Source organism: Hydra vulgaris, chromosome 09 (assembly GCF_038396675.1).
Source record: "Hydra vulgaris chromosome 09, alternate assembly HydraT2T_AEP".
Lineage (NCBI taxonomy): Eukaryota > Metazoa > Cnidaria > Hydrozoa > Anthoathecata > Hydridae > Hydra > Hydra vulgaris.
The window spans coordinates 32,073,603-32,094,749 of NC_088928.1; the positions used below are offsets into that span (position 1 = coordinate 32,073,603).

At 28.7% G+C, this 21,147-nt stretch overlaps 1 protein-coding gene and 1 long non-coding RNA gene across 2 annotated transcripts; both read right to left on the minus strand.

The window, feature by feature from the left end:
- Window positions 1-4,050: 4,050 nt before the first annotated feature.
- Window positions 4,051-5,218, minus strand: LOC136085082 (uncharacterized). The gene is made up of 2 exons (XR_010641062.1): window positions 4,844-5,218; window positions 4,051-4,316 (listed from the first exon to the last, which is right to left on the minus strand). It is a non-coding gene; the product is annotated as an uncharacterized LOC136085082 (long non-coding RNA).
- Window positions 5,219-5,628: 410 nt separating this feature from the next.
- On the minus strand, window positions 5,629-7,607 carry LOC136085407 (uncharacterized). Its single transcript, XM_065806710.1, has 6 exons — window positions 7,407-7,607; window positions 7,223-7,334; window positions 6,853-7,088; window positions 6,335-6,573; window positions 5,949-6,111; window positions 5,629-5,759 (listed from the first exon to the last, which is right to left on the minus strand). The coding sequence occupies exons 1-6, from the start codon at window positions 7,594-7,596 to the stop codon at window positions 5,629-5,631; spliced, it is 1,071 nt and encodes a 356-aa protein (XP_065662782.1). The 5' UTR covers window positions 7,597-7,607.
- Window positions 7,608-21,147: the final 13,540 nt, after the last annotated feature.

Consider the following 21,147-nt stretch of genomic DNA (forward strand, 5'->3'; position numbering starts at 1 on the left):
CTTTTTATTAAAAGAATCACTTATGCTATTAACTAAATCTAAAACTGCATGTTCTGTTGAGTGCTGTGCTTGAAAGCCGAATTGTTTTTTATTTAAGAACTTGTTTTGAATTAGGTATTCATATAATCTATTGTAGATTATTCTTTCAAGTATTTTAGAAAAGGTTGGAAGTATTGAGATTGGTCTGTAATTGTTTATTAGAAATGTTTCACCGGTTTTAAAAATAGGTACAATTTTAGCTACTTTTAATTTATCTGGTACAGTTCCTGTTATAATTGATGATTTAAATATTTCGAAAATAGGTTTGCGTATCTCCGAAAAGACACAGACGACGATATTACTGCAAATGTCATCTATACCTGGGGACTTGTTTGTTTTAAGAGAGTTTATTGCATTTTCGAGTTCATCAATTTTTAGTTCTTTAAATATTAATTCGTTGTTGACACTAGTAAGATAAGTTTCAAATGAGTTGTTTGGACAATTGACTTTTGAAGCTAGATTTGGGCCTATGTTGACAAAAAAACTATTAAATTTTTCTGAAATTGCATTATTATTGTCATACTCTTTATTATCTATGACAATTTGAGCAGGTAAACTATTTATTTTGCAGGTTTTTATCCCAATTATTTCTTTCATGATATCCCAAGTTTTCTTAATATCACCATTTGTGTTTTTTATTTTATTTGAGTAATAGTTTTTCTTTGAACTTTTTTTAATTTTTTCAAACAAGTTTTTATACTGTTTGTAAACATTTAGGTTTGCCTCATTTCTATTTTTTAAGTATTTAATATAAAAAATTTTTTTTTTTTGAGGATTTTTTAATACCTTTGGTGATCCATGTACATTTTAAATGTTTTTCTTTTATTAATTTTACTTTAATTGGGAAGTGCATATTATAGCTTTTTAGGAAAATTTTTTCGAAGTTATTATAAGCAGAGTTAGTGTGCCCAAGATTGCATTCATGGTATACCTTATCCCACTCTTCTGCCGACAGTGAGTCTTTAAATTGTTGAATAGCAAATTTGTTGATTTTTCTTTTATAAGTTTTAATTTTACAACTATTATTAGATTTTATATCTTGCGTCAAGGAGAAGAAAATAGGAAAATGATCAGATATATCTGCCTTTATTATTCGTGCCTTTAGAGAAGTATCAATTAATGAATTAGTTAATATATTGTCTATTGCAGTGATTGAAGTTGGAGTTACTCGAGTTGGCTTGTTAATAATTGGGAAGATGTAATGTTGAAGCATTTCGTCAAAAAAAAGTTTAGTATTGGCATGTTTATCATATTGTAAACAATCTATGTTTATGTCTCCAATACAGAATATTTTTTTTTGCTCATTGTTGTTTTTTATAAAAATTTGTTTTAAATGATTGGAAAATTTAAATAAATCACCTTCAGGTGGCCGGTAACATGTGGAGACCAGTATGTTTTTTGATTTGTTGCTAGTTATTTCAATTGTAAAAACCTCACTATCGGCATCTGAGATCGAAAGGTCATCTCTAATTTTGGTAACTTGATCATTCCTAATATAAGTTATAATTCCACCTCCCCTTTTGTTAGTTTTTCTTTCAGATGATAATAATTTGTAGTTAATAATTTCTAAACTTTGATTTATTCTGCATGATTCGTCAGAAAACCACGTTTCTGTTAGGCATATCATACTGAATAGATAATCGCATTCGATAAGAAAATGTTTTAGCTTATCCATGTTGCTATTTATACTTCTTATGTTAATGTGTACTACAGTAAAATTACTCTTTAACGTTTTTAGTTCAGTTTTAAAAGTTTTTATTTCAAAAAAGGACGAACTAAAATTGTTTTCGTTAAAAAAATGCAAATCAGCGTCAGAAATATCATTAAGTAAAACATTTGCTGAATTGAAAACATTAAAGTGTAATTTTTCAAAATCTATTGTTAAGTTAGTCATTAATTAAAATCGTTAAAATAGCGCTTCGCTTAATAAAACTTCGCGCGTTTACTTTCTAAAATCTCTACAATAAATTTTATCAAATTTAATAACTGCAAATTTACCTTCGTTTCGTAATCGTTTAACTTCTTCCCAAAGCTTCTTTCTTTCTAACATCGTTTCTTTTGCATAATCTTCATTGATATAAATACCGGTTCCTTTAAGTTTATTTACTGAGCTTAATATTTTATTTTTATCATGATAATTCAAAAGCTTTAAAACGATTTATCTTGATGTTTTATTATTTTTAACTGCACCGACTCGGTGCGCTCGTTCCACAACTACTTCACTTAATATATTTAGCTTTGTTTTAAAGATGTCTTTTACAGCCTTCTCACAATCACTCCAGTTTTCTTCAGGGTTTTCTTTTATGCCATCGATACGTAAGTTATTACGTCTCGAGCGATTCTCTAAGTCAATAGATTTTTTTTTTAACATCAAAATTTCATTATCATATTTTGTTTTTATATGAATAAGTTCATCCTTAGCTTTTTCTTCTTGGAAATTTAAGCTGACTTTTATTTCGTCAACTTCATTTTCAACTCTTCTGATATTTAACTTGTTATAAATAAAGTTATGCTCAAAAAAAGAATACGTCTTACTCGTCTTGTGCCGCAAACGCAAACGCAAAAAAAAAAACAAAAAAAAAACTCAGAGTCATGAATAAAATAAATACTAGTTACAATAATATAATAGCGTGTAAGTAAAAATAATCCGAGAAATATATTTCTATATTACTTTAAATAAAATAAAAAATGCAATGAATGAAAATAAATCTGCTGATTTTTTGAAGGAGAGTTTAGATATTTCACTATAAGTTTATTTACCACATTTTAAAATAATGTTAGTTTATAAATATGATAAAAACAAAATTTGTGGAAGATTGATAAAAAGAACAACTTATTTGTAGTCATAGGAAGCTTGCAGAAGACTTAAGTCAGTTACATATATACCTTGTTAGTAATATTATTTTTATTATCGATTTGTATTAAAAGTTAAGTTACATTTATTTATTTAATTATTCAAATCTAAAAAAATTCCTTACAGTTGTTTAATTTGATTATTGCAGTTTTTAGCTTTTTTTTCAGAGAGTGTTCGTTATTTAAGTTTAATAGTGATTCGTTTCTGGAAACTAAGTTGTTAAATCAATAGGGATCACGATATGTAATTGAAAATTTTGAGAGTCTTGTTGTTTCAAAAGGTTATTCTTAAAGTTACCTGTTGCTCTTGTATTGTATTTATTTATATTGTTTTTAAAAAAGTGTGCTGTAAAATGTACTGGAACCAGACTTAGTTTATATTTGAACATGAAAAGTATATTTTGAAAAATATTTATTTGGAATATATTTAGTGCGTTCATTTGTTCCAGTAAGGGCTGAGCATGAGTAAATTTGCTTTTGTTGTATACTAGTCTTGAAGTGTGTTTTTGACGGAGATGGTTTCCAGGAGATGTGTTCATCAAATAGAACTCCTAAAAACTTTGTATTCAGAGCTCTTTTGATGGTTATATTTTCTATATTAATTGTTGGTAGGTTCAGGGGTATTTTCTTAATTTCCCCAGATAACACAAATTCATTGGGCCAATATTAGGCAAATATTGGCCGCGATATTGGGCAAATATTGGCTGCCAATATTGGGCAAATATTGGGGAGTGCAAATTGGGCCATTACTGGGAAGATATTGGCATTTGGCTGGCATAATCATGGCTCCAATATTGGGCCATGATTGGTTTTGACTGGCTTATAATGGCCCAACATCGACCATGAATGGGAAAATATAGGCTAATACTGGCACAACGTTGGCCAATCCAAGCCAAATACTGGCTAATTAAAGCCCAATATTGGCCAATTCAAGCCTAATATTGGCTATTCTTGGCACTTTATATACTCGCACCGCCTTTTTTTTGATAACAAGAGCTTATAAGGTCTTGTGTTATAATGTGACAATGGAATGTTGTGTCTTAAATGTGACAATTGTATACAATTGTCACTGCCACGCTAACAAATATCTTTTCAAAATAACCTTTTTAAAATGAAAGGAATGTCGATTTGTAAGAAATAAAACTCAAAAGACAGTCATAAGTCATATAAAAGAAGTTTATTCAATCAATATTCTCAAACAGCATCCAATAAAAAAAATTAACAATGTAAACAAGAAAATAAACACATTATAAAAAATACTTCATTACATTTGATATAAATAAAAAAATAATTAAATGTCTTCCTCTACGCATCTCCTAGCGAATTATTTTGAGGCCATCCATGTGAATTGAACATGACAGCCATTTTGGCAGCGTCTTGTCCGGTTGACTAATCGTCGCTTAGGGATAGTTTTTTTACTGCACCTGCATAAACAAATAATAAAAATAAACAGAGATGAACAAAATATAGAAAAAATGGAAACACCTATCAAAATAAAACTTTAATCTACCATCACTAAATGTGAACCACCTGATGTGTATGGCATAATCGGAAACAAGATCTGGATCCAATTACCTGGGTAACTGTATCCTAATTTTGAGTTATGGATCCGGATATATTCAGTTCGGATATTTGGTTCCCAAATAACTATTCCCAAATTTGTCCCTCTCATTTAGACCCTGGCCCCTGCCTCTAAAAGCAAGGAAAAATCTCGTGCATATGAAGTAAATATTTAACCAATTAAATGGTCAACAAATTTAAAAAAATTGACTAAATTGAAAAAGGAAAAGTCAGTTATTCCGATTAACAAAACTCGGCCTTTTCTTTGTAGGTGCTTGTTAGCAAGAAAATAATTGTTTCTAAAATCATATAACAGATTATATTAAAAAATTATTACACAATTTATTAAAATAGAGATATAAAAGTAACAATTTAATAAAAAATAGCTTACTGTTCTTGATCACTGCTCATAATCTTCCATAAGAATCGGGTTGAATTCCAGAAGATCGTTTATCACTTGGAATGGAAAAATAAGAAAAAAGTCTAGGCTTCTGAAAAAGGTGCCGCCATGGTTTGTCTAACGGGGCTTTTTGCCACTGCTAATTAATATCACCTTTCAGCTCCTCCAGTTGCTTGAGCACACTTTAGAAAAAATGACTGAACAGCTTAACCCATTGATTGCTTTACTATTTCAGGAACTATACACAAAGAAATATTTATATGTTACACGCTAATAGTGTATATTTAGTCCCACGACTGGGACTAAATATGACGTAAGTAAGAGAGAGCCAAAATAACAAGTGTTGTGATGAAAGACTAATTAATTTTACATGATTTATTCTTCCCAATAGTAAAAAATACATTTTATATAAAAAAAAATTAGATTGCTTTTGAAAATATATTTCAACATATTTATTATTTGACATATTTATGCCTTTAAAGACATAAAATTAAAATTGTAGGTAGATCTATAATTTCTAAAATCAATAAAAGTAAATGAAAAATTAAATCATCAAGCTACTTTAATTATAACAATAATTTAATTATAACTAATATTAATGAATAAATAAACAAACACTTAAATATTACAATTAATATATTCATACATTCGCCTATTTATTAACTGTACCATTTATTTAGAAATAGAAAACTGTATTCATAATAGCTATATTAAAATTACAAATAAGATTAAAAACAGATAAAAAAACAAAATCAAGTTTGAGTTAAGTAAAAACTTTACTGACTTTTTGAACTATTTCCTCGAGCTTTTTTTAGTCCATCTCTGTCAATAGACCCTGACAGCCATTTTGAAAGTATTTTGTCCAGTTGACTAGCTGTTGATGTTGGATAGCTTTTTCTTACTGCATCTGCATAATAAAATGTGCAATAATTAGCAGATGAAAAGATTTTTTTGTGATCTTTAAAACAATTATAATACAAAAATGATGACAACGATGATGATGTTTATGATGATGACGGCGACGATCATGAGAATATAAGTTTTATCTTATATATAACTATTTGTTTACAATAATTTTGTTTATAAGTTTGCCTACCATAAATTACATTTTTCACACCCATTAGACAACCAAACTCTAATTTTCCTTTTCTTCCTGTAAGGTTATACAGCATTGATAGTTTTGCTGTCAAGATTTTCTTCGCAACTTTTCTTAAACAGTCATCAAGACCACTTCCTCCAATTAGAGACAAAAAAATAACCTATAAAGGAATAATTATTTATTATTTCCACTTCCATCATTTAGAAACAAAAAAATAACCTATAAAGAAATAAACATTTATCATTAGCTACATAAAAATTAGCTTACTAAAGTACAAACGTTATTATATATGTAGTCAATTCTAAATAGAAAAAATAAACCAATTTAATTTTTAGAAAAAAAATTAACTTTTATATAATATGTATTGATAATAAAAGACTTACTGCATTAGATCGACATTCAGTATTTTCCAAAAAAATCCTATTTAACTCTAACAGTTCATCTATTTCTTTTAACGGAAATATAAAGTTTTCTGGAAGATTTCCACTTGTATTATGACCAAGAGAAACTTGCTTTTGGCATTGTACACGTAACTGTAACTTAATTTCCTCCAACTGTTTAAATACACTCTGAAAATATGGTCGGACAGCATCAGCCACTGCTTGTTTTACTAAATCAGGAACTATCCAAAAACAATAAATTATATTTATAGGAAATTGTACGGTATATGAGTCTCAAAAATGACTCTAGAAATTATAAAAGTCATAAAACCCTTATTCTTGCATAATTTTTAGTGTTAGGGCTATAAAAAGTTGAAAGACTTTGCAACTAGAGTAATAGAAAGATAAATAGAAAAAAGAATAAAATTCAAAAGCGGTATTATTATAAAAAAAAACACCTTTTTGCACATATAATTGAACAACCTATATATGCCAAAATATAAATAAAATGCAAAACTTACGAATTGAAGATGCTATGTTTGTGCTAGGACTAGCTAGCGAGGGTTTATCAATTCGATCTGTGTAGGTGGTGGAAGTTGACTGTCTGCATGGGGGTGGGGGAAGGAGTGGTACTAAATGTTCACTATCCGAAGAGTCATAATTAGAATTTTCTGATAAATTGATCGGTGAGTTTTGCTTATTCTTAATTTTTGAATTTTCTTTTTTTTTCTTTTTCTCAATTGCTATGTCAGGACTCCTAAAATTGCAAATAAAATGTTAATAAAATTGTAAAGTAAATAATAACGAATACAAATATTCAACTTAAGAATTCTAATTTGCATTAAGAATCTTAACATTTTAAAAATATACAATAAATATGATGTACTTTACCATTGTGTTTGCAGTTTTTTCCTCTTTAAACCATTTTTTATTTCCGAACAACTTGGAGAAAAATCAGTGTAGTGCAAAGATTTAGCCTCTGCCTTTTTCATCTTTTCATGGTCTGGAAAATTAAAATGTGCAGAAAAACAATCTTATAATTAAAACTTTTCAAAAACATATAGAAATTAAATACCTCCAATTTTCAATATTTTTATATAAGGATAAAGAGGCCAATCTTTGTGATTAGGAATTGGTAACTTTTTCATTTTTGACCATTGTGTAGCACCAATTCCCTGAGGCCAATAACATGTAGCTGATTCTTGTAATAACCAGCAATCAGGAACCACTGCAACTCCATCCTCAAATTCAACTAAATAATACATTAGTATCTGAAATAAAAAAAATTGGCATGAAAATCATTTTAAATAATAAATTTAATGATTGTTAATCAGGGTGTCTTTCAATAATTTATGATGGATTTCCCTGACTTTTCCGCCTGTTTTTCCTGACTTAAATTAAAATTAGAAAAGCGCAACTTCAGATAAAATGGACTTCAATTTGTTTTATCAAGTACTTTCAACAGCAAAAAAATTTTAAAATTAATACATTCTTCATTCTACATAATACATAATTCTTTATATAATATATTCTAAAGTATCAATAAAAGATCATCTGTATCAATAAAAAAGATCATCTGTATCAATAAAAGATTAAAAAAATCTGCTGAACAAATTTTAACATTACGTGTATTATGTTAAAGTGAAATAAGTCATTTATTTTCAAATAAATTTATTTATAACTTTTATTCCAGTAATAATAAAATTATTTTTTCATATAAATATCTTGTATAAAAACAGAAAAAAATATATATAAAACCACCAAAAAAAAATACAGTTTATTATTTATGTATTTGATGCTTCGTAGATAAAGGAATACAAACAAATTTGGACTTGTATGGTAGTATAACATATTTTTTCTGTAATTCATCTGTTGTGGCAGATTTATACTGACATGATAATTTAGAGACCTTTACTATATCAAAACATTCAAAAGAATTTGCAGGATATCTAAAGAAAGGCTCAATAGTTAGAAATTTTTCATAAACAATAAAATGCCTATTATCACTATGAAATTTTAATATGTTACGAATCAGACAAAAGTCATTTTTAATTTAATGCAATTGTTGCCTGTTGAGGTAGAGTAAAAAATTCCATTTAAAGTAATTTCTTGATACTGTAGACACTCTGTTTGTTCTCTAAAAACAATAGGACCATATTTATGCAGCTTCCTGGGAATGCCTTCCTTCATACATTTATAAGAGTTTCTTATAATTGATCCATTTCTTTCAGATATACGCCGGATAACCTGTTGAAGTGGTAAATGAGGTTTACGTATTAAACGCTTTAAATGCCCTAGAAAATTTTCAAACGGAAATGCAGAGTAGTTATAAACAGATCCAAATCTTTTAACATCACTTGCAATGTGTATTAAGCTGTGTACATTGTAGCTAATAAAACCTCTGCCATATATTTTAATAGCATTTTTTACAAAGGCTTTTAAGCTAGATTCTGCATAATCAGCATGACTTTGATTAAGATCTGAACTGGCTAAACAGTGTATCCCAACAAAAAACAAAAGAAAATTGTTATATACAGATTTCGAAAGATTTCCTTTTAGTGCATCAATACCACTGTATAATAAAAATTGACTGAATTCCACTGCTTTCCAACGCTCTATGTCACTTAAAGGCCGACATTGTCTAGAAAACTCACAAGGAATAAGACTTTTAAATTCTACTAATCTCTCTGAAATCCCATTAATAGATGCCTTTCCTAATCTTATTCGATCGCTATCAGGGCTTTTTGTTAAAAACATCAAAATCCTTTTCATTACTCCAAGGCACACTAAGTGCATAAAATCAAGTGGAAACTGAGTTACCATTCCAATAGACAATTTTTTAAGTGGAGTATCTCCGATGTGATGATTAGCATCTATCATATCATTAAAAGAATGGTCAGTTCTAAGCGGAGCATCAGTTTTAAGAAATGTAACCTTACTGTGCCATTCCCCTTTTTGGATACACTTATCACAACTGTAATATCCAGTATGCCCTTTACTTTGTTTTATATATGCCCTTGCAGGAGTATCACATACAAAGCAGGATATACCAATGTTAACAGAGTATTTTTTACCATCTACATCAATTTTAACAGGACCTTTTTCCAATTCTAACATTTCTTCAATGAAATCTTTTAAATATTCATTCAAGTTAACTGGTTTACTTTGACCGCAAAATAAGCCAATCAAAAAAGGATTACTTGAAAATGGAATCGACACTCTTCCTAGAATTGGCCAAAATTGCTGAGTACTTGACTTCTGTAAGGGTAATCCATCAATATTAATTTGTAGAGAAATTGATAGAGTTTCAGAGCTTGTAAAAAAATGTGGCAAAAGATTTATGTGTTGCAATGATTTAACAATACCAAAGTGAAAATAGGAGCCCCCTTCAATTGTTTTGACAGTGCTTGTTCTAGGTGTTTTTAGTAATGTTCGCGGATCTTTTGGAAGTGATGGGTGCAACACTCTAAGTATATCCAAAAGTGAAGATACTGCAACCATAGTAATAGAAAATGATGCTGCCCACATTCCCAAATCAAATGATAGCTCTTTTTCTTTGTTTTCAATATCAAGTTCAATTTCCTCACGGATATCACTTTCATCACTGCTATCACCCGACAATGACTCTACATCAATGGATTCAATTGTATCCTGTTTCATAAACATTTCCCAATTATTTGTTACAAATTCATCATAATTACTATCTTCATTCAACTTTTCTCCATCTATTGAAACTAAATCGGGCATATTTAACTCAGAATCGTTATTAAATTTGGAGTTATCAAGCATTGGAGAAAAATGATCTAACAAACGTTGATTACAAACAACGTGATCATCTTTTTGCCCCACTATGTCATTAAAAGAATAGCAGGCATGAGATATAACACTATCTTTTTTTAAAGCTGTATTATTGTTAGAGTAAGAAAATTCTGTATCGACATCGGACATAATTTTGTTGACAGATTTAATTACTTTTCTTCTCTTTGACCAATAAGATGGCTCAGTATCCATGATCTGTTGAAATCCCTTATTATATAAGTTATATAAATTTTATGAAAGCTTAAATGTTAATAAAATAAAACTACAAAGAAAAAATATGTGTACAATTCAGATACGTATACTTTGAAATTAAATATGACTTTTAAACTAAATACCGTTCTATAATAATAATAATAACTTGTTTTCAATAAAACTAGTCCAAAATGACTGTGTTAAGCAAAAATGTGCGCCATATTAAAAAATCTAACTTTATCGCATCTTTATCGTTTATAATTATTAGCCAATCTTGGCCCAATTCATTCCCAAATAAGTCGGCCGGTATTTAGGCCTCTATTTCAGCTGCTAATGGAAGCCGACAAACGCAAAGCCACGGCAAATCTGGCAAAATGATGGCATACAATGGCCCATTATTTATGTTCAAAAAAGTTGTTGGCCCAATAAAGGGCCATCGTACGGTGTTTACTGGGTCTTGGTTAGATTGAAACAGCATATATTTAGTTTTTTCTTTATTGAGTGACAGTTTATTTGATTTAAACCATATGTTAACTTTTTTTAGTTCAGCATTTGTTTTTTCATAGAGGTCCTTGATTGTCTTTGACGAGTAAAATAAGTTTGTATTGTCGGCAAACATTATAGTTTTAAAGATATTAGAGGCGTTTGGAAGGTCGTTTATATAAATAAGAAACAAAAGAGGAGCAAGATGAAACCTTGTGGTACACCACATTTTGTTTTAGTAAATTTGAGTTGCTTTTTCTATCTAAAATAACACACTTTTGTCTGTTATTAAGGTAGTTTTTAAACCAATTTTAAAGCTTGATTTTTTATACCATAGTTAGACTAATCAATAAAGATCCCTATTGTGAATTTTTTTTTTAAATGATCTACTTATCCTATTTGAGAGGTCAGGGATTGCATTCTCAGTTGAGTGTAGCTTTTGAAAACCATATTGACCGTATTTTGATAATTTTATTAGTTTTTAAATATTCATTTAATTTATTATAGGTAATTTGTTCTAGAAGTTTTGAGAATACCGAAAGGATAGAGATTGGTCTATAAATGTTTAGAGAATTGGTTTCTCCTGATTTATAGATTGGTATAATTTTAGGGATTTTTAGTTTATCAGGTACAATAGATGTTGAAATTGATAAATTAAATATTTGGTAAATTGAATTACGTATCTCCTCAAAAACATCTGACACTACTTTGCAAGAGATATCGTCGATTCCTGGGGACTTCATTTTAAGTGATTTAATAGCTATTTCAAGATCGTCTTGATTTATTTCATTGATATATAAAGAGCAGTGTGAGCCTGTTAAATAACTTTTAAATGTATTATTTGGACATTGAATTTTTGATGCAAAATCAGCACCAATGTTGGCAAAGTATTTGTTAAATTCATTGGAAATATCTCGCTTGTTGTTTGATTCACTTTCTTTAATTAATACTCTAGAAGGCATTTTCTTAACAATAACTTTACTTTTACCAATAATTTCCTTCATAATTTCCCTTGTCTTTTTAAGTCACCATTAAATTTTTGTCTTTGATTAGAGTAGTATAAAATTTTGTGTTTTTTTTTTATTTTTTTAATAGGTTTTTGTATTGCTTGTAAAGGGATAAGTTTGCTTCGCTTCTATTTTTTAAGAATTTTACGTATAGGTTTTGTTTTTGTTTTGAGAATTTTCTTATATCTTTTGTTATCCATGGACAATTTAAATATTTTTTTTTTATTTCTTTTTCTTGAATTGGAAAACTTTTATTATATTGTAGGATAAATAAATTTATAAAATTAATGTACGCAGAGTTTGTGTTTCTTTAGTCACATTCTTGGTAGACAGTTTGCCAATTTGTTGCCGATAGCAAGTTCTTACATTTTTGAGTAGACGTTTCATCAACAATTCTTTTAAAACATAAGATTTTTGAATTATTTATTTTTGTGGAATTTTGTGACAAAAGGAAGTATATTGGAAAGTGATCTGAAATATCTGTTTTTATTATTCCTGATTTTAGAGGAGGATCTTGTATTGAGTTTGTTAAAATATTGTCAATAGCAGTAATAGGTTCGGAAGTTACCCTGGTAGGTTTGTTGACAATGGGGAAGATATTAAGTTGAAACATGTCGTCAAAGAAATTTTTTGTAATAGCATGCTTGTTGTACATTAAAATATTTATGTTTATATCTCCAATTTTGAATAACTTTTTCTGTTCTCTATTTTTTGTAATTATATATTTCATATAATTTGAAAATTTAAAAATATCACCATCAGGTGGTCTGTAGCACGCAGAAAGAAGAAAGTTCTTTGAGGCAGTGTTTATAACTTCCATTGTGAAGACCTCACTATTGCCATCAGAGTTTGAAAGGTCATTTCTTATCTTAATGTTTAGATCATTCCTTATATAATTCGCAATTCCTCTTCCTCTTTTGCAAACTGATCTTTCTTTAAAAAATAATTTATAGGTTGGAACTTGGAGGTCAGTGATATTATTAATTCCACTAAAAATAATTTGGAAGCTTATGACATCTTAACAGTAGACAGTCCAGAAAATTTAGATTCTGTTATACGGAGGGCTATTAATATAAGGAAAAAAAAAATCAGATAAAAAAATGGATTGAAAGCGAAAGAGCAACACTTTTACTTGAAGAAATTAAAAGACAAAAACGATATGGATTGTGTGAATCTTCAGACGAATGTTCAGATAGTGGAAGAGAATCGAGTTCAGATTCTAATTGATTGGAAATGCGAGGAATTTTAACACATTTTATAAAACGATTACGAGTTATGCAATCAAACAAACAAAATAAGTAAACGTCAAGCTATGAGACAAAAGTTAGCTGTTCGAGGGCAAATTTTTATTCCTAAAATGAACAGAAGAAAAGACATTAATGAAAATGATATTAAAATATGGATCAAAGAAATTTTGACAGGTTTTAACGCTGTAAAAATGTTAAAATGCGAACTTTTATCAGATCACGAAAGGCTGCAAATAAAAAATGCTTTTCAAGAATATGCTTGCATAAAAAATAACTCTTTGTCAAAGAGCATTTAACCCATATCCAAAGTTTAATTAAAATGGTAAAAGTCATCATGAAAGAAGAAAAAATGAAAGATTAAAATCAAGCTATACATGACTTTGTTTATCATAATTACGACGTTTTAAAAGAATATAAAACTCTACTCGTTTTAAACTTTATCACGAAATTATAAATTATTATTCTAATAAATTAATTTCATTTGACACTTTACAACCTACAAACGCTGTTATTGATTTGTTAAGGCAACGATTTGGTGTTGATTATTGTTAAAAAAAATGTGTTATCAAAATAGTTTGTATTTTTATGATACATTAATAGATATAGACCTTATCATTTAAATGATTCTCCTTTATTACTTTGCGTAAAGTGTTGTCCCAAAATTTTCATAATTTAGATATTTATAATAAAAAATTATTGCAAATAAACGAACAACAAAATGCAGAAACAAACCCTAAATCTGAAGAAACAAACAGAAAAGATTTGTCTCAACTTATTGAAAAATATGATATACTATCCTCTCTTGTTTATGCAGATTCCATCAATGTTGAAAATGAAATTGCATGCGAAATTAGCTTTCAACAAAATTTAAATAGTCTATTACCTCTAGATACTATGCCTAACAGTGAAATAGCTACTAGTTTAATAAATGATCAAGAAAAATGGAAAACTCATCTTTAACGTGGGAGGAGATGCAAACACTTTTAAACCATTTTAAAAATAAAAATAAACAAAGCAAATTTAACAATCAAATAGATCAAAAAAATATAAGCGAATCATTAAGAATGATGAGAAATTTAAAAAAATTTCCTATTTAAGATAATACTCTAGATGCAAAACCTCCTTTCTCTATCCAATCTACATGAAACGCTTTACCACGTTCTAACACATTAATACCATTGAATCGCCTCATAAAAAAATTTATGCTTTGACAACTCAGTAAATTTTTAATTTTTAACGAAACACCCAATACAGCTGAAGTTTTACAAGAATTTTATAAAAACGAACCACTAAAAAAAGTCCCCAATTTAGATAAACAATTACTCGATATGTGTTAAAATCAAGTCAATTATCAAATTGGATCTCATCAAATATCTTTACGCGTTTACAAACCGAGAAACGAAAAAGCAACTTTGAACAATTTAAAAATTTATATTTTATATTTAGCCAATGTTGTAAATGTAGAGGAATCTTTTGCAAGTATTATTAATAATGTCATAAACTTTGCTTTTGTAAAAATAAATGATCCGAAACAATATTCATTTTACGTTTTAACTTTATATGCCTCTTCTTACTCTGTTGGCAACATGAGAATAGCAGCCGATTATTATTAAATAAGACAACTTACTCTTGCCAAATTATAGAATTTTAAAAAAAAATACAACATTCCCTTTCGAAACGAAACTAAATTAACAACTTATGTTAGCGCTCTATCTCGTGCTCCTTACACTGTTATGACTTCTGGTTTTATAGAAAGCGAATCACTCTCTGATAAAAGTTTTGCAGGAGAGAGAGCTTTTGATATGTTATTAGAAACAAAAGACATTATTAATCAAAGATGAATACAATATGGTGAAATGTTTCCAGGACTCAAATACGATATCTTAAGAAAATACATTCAAAATAATAGTTATTTATTATCCAATAAAGACGTTTACGATCGAATGAAAAATAATTATGACATGAACGCTGTATCTAAAAGAGCCATTGGTGAAAATATGCTCTACTTGACATTTAAAACATTTTTTATAATGTGCTCTCGCTACTTTTTAGAGATGTAACAGAAGTAGTCATTTTAAAAGATGTAGAACAAACTTGCTAGAGGGGGTTTGTCTGCTTTTTTAGAAAGTATAAAATCCAATTCGAATCAGTTTTACAACACAGAAAATACAACTAAAGAAACAGCCTAACTTGAAATGTTAATGATAGTGTGTGCAATATATAGTTTTCAACTTGCTTATTTAAATTCTCTTATGTTATCTCATAAAAATATTTTGAAATGGATTCTAACAATATTAAAAACCTTGCCAATTCTTTAAAAATAATTACCAATTATAAAAAACGAAATTTATTTACTCATCCGTTAACAGTCGCCTCGTTATTACATATTCCTTCACCCAATAAAGAACCACGAAGATCTGCCTCATATATACCACCATTGGAAACTAAAAAAGAAGAAGAAGACACTACACTACCTGAAACTACTAAACCTGAAACTTCTTCTCCTGAATTATTAGGCGCAACTGCTTTACCTGAATCAACAGATACTACAGCTGAACCAATAGGTGCTAGCGCTTCAACTGATACTAGTGAAACTCCAATATTAACTACAAAAGCACGTTTAGGATTAAGAAAAAAAAAAAGAAAGTGGATCAAAAATAGAGACTAGATTAAAATCAAAAGAAAAAAGCAGTCTAACAAAAACTCCCGACTTTTAAAAAATATTGACAATGTCTTGAGAGACGCTATTGATAACCTTGTAGAAGATTAACTGACCAAATTAACAAGTCGTTTGTTTGGTTTAACCGACGTACCCAAAATTAGAAAAGTCTTACTTCAATTTGACACTTTAAAAAAAATCCAACAGATTTAAAATTTTATGAACAAATAAAAATACTTTTAGAAAATTCCATCTATGCCAAATAGAATGGATTAGTAACAGCGCGGTCACATGTCACCTTACTTTTAAAAAAAACAACAGATGTCAACGTTAAAATACAAGCACCTAGGAAACCCTACGTTTACAAAACTCATCTATTTTCATACGATAGTCCTTGTCAATATTTTCAAGCTGGTTTGGCTGATATGGATAGTTTTAATTTAAATTTTGCTCCTCATCGTCCTGAATTTTGTTTAGTTGTGGTTGATGGAGTTTCAGGAAAAGTTTATTTGATAGCGACCAGTAAAATAAGCGCAGATTAAGTACTTGGTAGTTTTAAACATATTTTTAAAGATATTAAAAGTGACGATGTTTCTGTTTGCAGGTGAATAAAAACTTTTATTTACCTGCAAACAGATCAAGTTGGTGATTTTCTAATAATAAAATGGACCAACGGTGTGAAGAGCAAAATACTGATCATTTTCACTCTAAAAATTATGGAAAAGCTTATTTGGCTGATTCGGCAATAGGACGTTAAAAATTACTTTATCTAAAATTAAGAAAGTTAGGGGTCCTTCAAAAAAACAATTGGAGTTTTTATATTGAAGATATGGAACAAAAAATAAACGAAAAAGAAAAAACAACCAGCGGAATCAGTCCTGAAGGTTTTGACGTCGACGATGCCAAAGGTAAAGCGCTTCGTTTAATCGATCAATGCCGCAATGCCAAAAGACGAGGAAACAATTTTTCTTCCAACATGTTACACCGTGTAGAAAAAGAACACAAAAATGAAAAACTAAAAATATATAAACCTTTACCTATTGGAACTGAATGTTATTTGAAAAAATAAAAAATGGTTGCCAAAGACACCTTTAGCAAATCGACTACTTGTAATCATCCATATTTGGACACAATAGAAAAAGTAATTATTATAAAAGTATCTAAACGCTCCAACCTTTCAGTAGAAGGTTATTTACCCGTTTATATTTATAAAGTTGGAGTCATAGGCAATTTAAATACGACATACAAAGTCAAACGAGAAGATTTATTACCTATTAACGATGAAGATATAGACATTTACTATAAAAACGTTAACGAATATGTTGAAACTTTTTTAAAACCTTTGAAAAAAAAGCTGCAAGATAAAAAGAAAAAAACAAAAAATGAACAATTTAACATTTGATGATGTATTAGATGTGAATAAATATGATTATAGTACCTATTATTTTAGCGAAATTAAAAATAAAAATGAAGCTAGCGTGCATTATAATGTGTTGAACGATTTTAGTTTACCCTTGTCCCCTAGCGATATAAACAAACCTACATTTCAAAATTATACCATTTTACATTTAATGAGCATGGATGTTCCTACTAATTTAACTTGAGTAGACGAAAACATATCGTTGCCAGAAAACAATGACGGTTAAAGAATGGAATCCAAACATGCTATAAAAAAAATGTTAACAGATATTCAAAATGACATGATTACTAATCCTACCAGAAAAGTAGATCAACTTTATCTCGTCACCAAAAAAGTTGTTTGTATGCAAATAATAAACCCTTACCAGGTGACACGTTTGCTTGTTACGACATATTAGATATGGAAAACATGGACGATTTTCAACTGAGTATTTTGTGGAACTTTTATTCAACAAGCGGTAGTACAAAGAGAGCTTTTATTCAACAAGCAGGCGTACAAAGAGAAGCGGTCATCGTCGTAAACACCACATCATGATCATAGAGGTAAAGGAAAATTTTGAACGCAAGTTAAATTATTTGCCAAACGTTTACTTAGATCAGACGTAGGAGGTTATGCGCTAGATTATCTACATAAACAACGAAATGCGTAAAAAAGTTTGCTGAACCGCGTGTAAAATAAAAAAAGCTCATGTAGAGGACGCGGTAGAGTATATTTACCACCAATACAAGGAGCAGGAAAAAAAAAAGGGAAAGAAAGAGTTTATTTACCACCTTTAAAAGGCGCTGGACAAAAACGCATGCGTGGAAAACTTCTGCCCATATTAGCTGCAGTGGCGCTTGGGTGGTGCTTTTTTAGGTGGAAGTTCTTACGGAATCAATCAAATTGGAAAAAAATTCTCTTATAATTATTAAAATAATCTTGAAAATGTTTTTTTTATTATTTTATTACAAATATATAATTCCATCATTGATCCAAGTAAAATAAAAACAGCCAACAACGCTCCAAAACTTAAAATTATAATAAAAAGACTTGAAAGCGCTAACATTTTTTCATTAACATTCTTATTTCTTATTCATATCTTATTCATTAACAGTCTTATTTTTTCATTAACATTTTCACCAAAGATTGACTCAAAACGGTTAAATAAAATTGACATACGAGTTCCACAATGATTCATCTCATAACAATTTTTTATTACCGAGGTGCTAAGGGTGAGTTGGTGCTCAAGGCGAATTGGCGCTAAAGGTGTCGCCATGACGGTGACACAGACCGACAGGAGTCAAATATCCAATATTCATATATCATCATCATATATATATATATATATATATATATATATATATATATATATATATATATATATATATATATATATGTATATATATACAAATATATATATATATATATATATATATATATATATTTATATATAAATATACATATATATATATATGCATATATATATATATATATATTTATATATATATATATATATATATATATATATATATATATATATACATATATATATATATATATATATAAATATATATATATATATATATATATATGTATATAAATATACATATATATATAAACATATATCTTTTTATATATATTTAAACAACTTCAAAAATTATTCTACACAATAGAGTGCTAAATGTTCTTAAAAGAACAGAGCAATTATATATTAGTAGAAAATCTCGTAACAAAAATTTTTTTCCGTCTGCATCAGTTTGCTGCGGTACATACTTCTTAATTTAAATGTGTTTTTGAATTCTTTATTTTAAACCCAATGAGTCTTTAATCCACTTTTTTTTTATGTATAAAATTGTAAAGTAAGAGCGAGATATCTCAATGAAAGTAGTAGCCATCTTTTCAAGTCACACGAAGCAAATGTTTGAATTCATGAAGAAACTAAGAGCATATTTTAATGTGGATTAGATAGCGCAAGTTATAGGGGTAAGCAAGAGCGGCTGCAATTACTTTTTTAATCGCTTCCTACGTAAAGAAATATTTATAACGAAGAACTCATTGGTAAATTTCGAAATATTTTTGCTAAGAGTTATGACACATATGGCAATCCTGGTGTGCACGCAGAGTTAATTGAACGATGCTATAGCTATTCTCGTGCCACGGTTGTTCGCCTTATGAGCACTCATGAAATTCAATCAAAAATAAAAAGAAGTTTTAAAAAACTACAATACAATCAGACAAGCGGAAAGTAACCATAGCTGTAAGGATATCGTTTAACAAAACTTTACTCTGCGGGCACCTATTAGGGTATGGGTTATCAATATTAGTTATATTGCCGTTAATAATAAATTGGTTTATTTATCCATTGTGCTTAACCTTTTCTCCCGCAAAATAGTGGGCATGGAACGAGAGGAAACAATGAAATAAGAACTGGTACTCAAGGCACTTACTGCCGCAGTTTACATGCGGAGTCCCAACAAAGGATTAATTCATCACTCTGACCTTGGCGGACAGTTTACTAGCGATGCACTTTATAAAACCGCTAAAAAGCTTAGTATTATTTTAAACCATGGTAAAACAGGCATATCTTACGACAATACTGCAATGGAAAATTTTTTCCCATAAGTTAAAAACCGAGTTGGTCTATTTTAGAAAGTATCAATGTTTAGACAAAGCAAAACTTGATATTTAATTGTTTTAGCATTTTATAAACAAAAAAAGAACCTATTTTAAAAAGCGTTACCAAAGTTTAGAAATTTCTTCAAAAGATATACCGTTAATTTTAGCAATATCGGTTATCGAGAGTTTTTTAGATAGCATTTTTCTAGCTATCTCGGCTTTTTCTTCAGCTTTTCCCTCGGCTTTTCCCTCAGCTTTACCTTTAACTTCTGCGGCTTGTAATTCATCCCTATCGTTTTACAGCTTTTTTTGATAATAAGAGTAGTGAGCTCTTTCTTCAATTGTCATTTTGAGAATACATTGCTTCTCAGCTACTTGAGCCATTGAAGGTGAGAAATAAGGCGTTGGTATTTCATTGTACTTCATGACGTGAAGCCATTCGTCAATGTCCTTCTCGAGGCGGTCATTAAACTGTGGTATTAAAATATAAAAATACTCCGGCATGATATCTGTCGGATCAAATACTTCTCCTGTTTTTATATTTTTAATTTAAACTCTTAATTTTTCGTTTGTCTCTATTTCATGTATAATAGTCTTGCCGTAGTAAATTACACCATTGCCGCCTTCGATCGAAAAATAGAGAAGGGATATGTGAAAGACTTTTAATATATGTGTATAATCTACTCTTTGAGCTAAATTATCGACAATAAGCCTCGAGGTGTTAAATAGAGATTTGTGAATGAAAGAATCTTTCACGTTACGTTCGATCTCGATAATATATTTTTGCCGGTTCTCATCTTCAACGATTAAATCGGCTAGGCTTCTTTTGCTTTTCCGATCTTCTTTATTACTCTCCGATTCAAGTAATGCAACAACTTTAACGTTTTTGTAGCCTTTTGTTTGAAGTAAGGCAGAGATAAAACCCTCAATGATAGAGTAATCTCCTTTGTCCCTAAGAAGGTACTTAATAGCATAATCAAAACTTATTAATGGTTTACTCATACTTCGTAACGATTTCCTAAAAATCAATATATATACATATATATATATATAAACATACATATATATACATATATATGTATATATATATATATTTATATAAATATATATATATATATATTTATATATATATATATATTTATATATATATATATATTTATATATATATATATATTTATACATATATATATATTTATATATATATATATATATATATATATATATATATATATATATTTATATAAATATAAATATATATATATATATATATATATATATATATATATATATATAAAAGTACTTTAAGTACCATAGAAAAAGTTGTTTTTTCTTCGTTAATATATATGTTTTTATAAAGTTGTTTATTCTTCGTTAATATATATGTATATCATTCT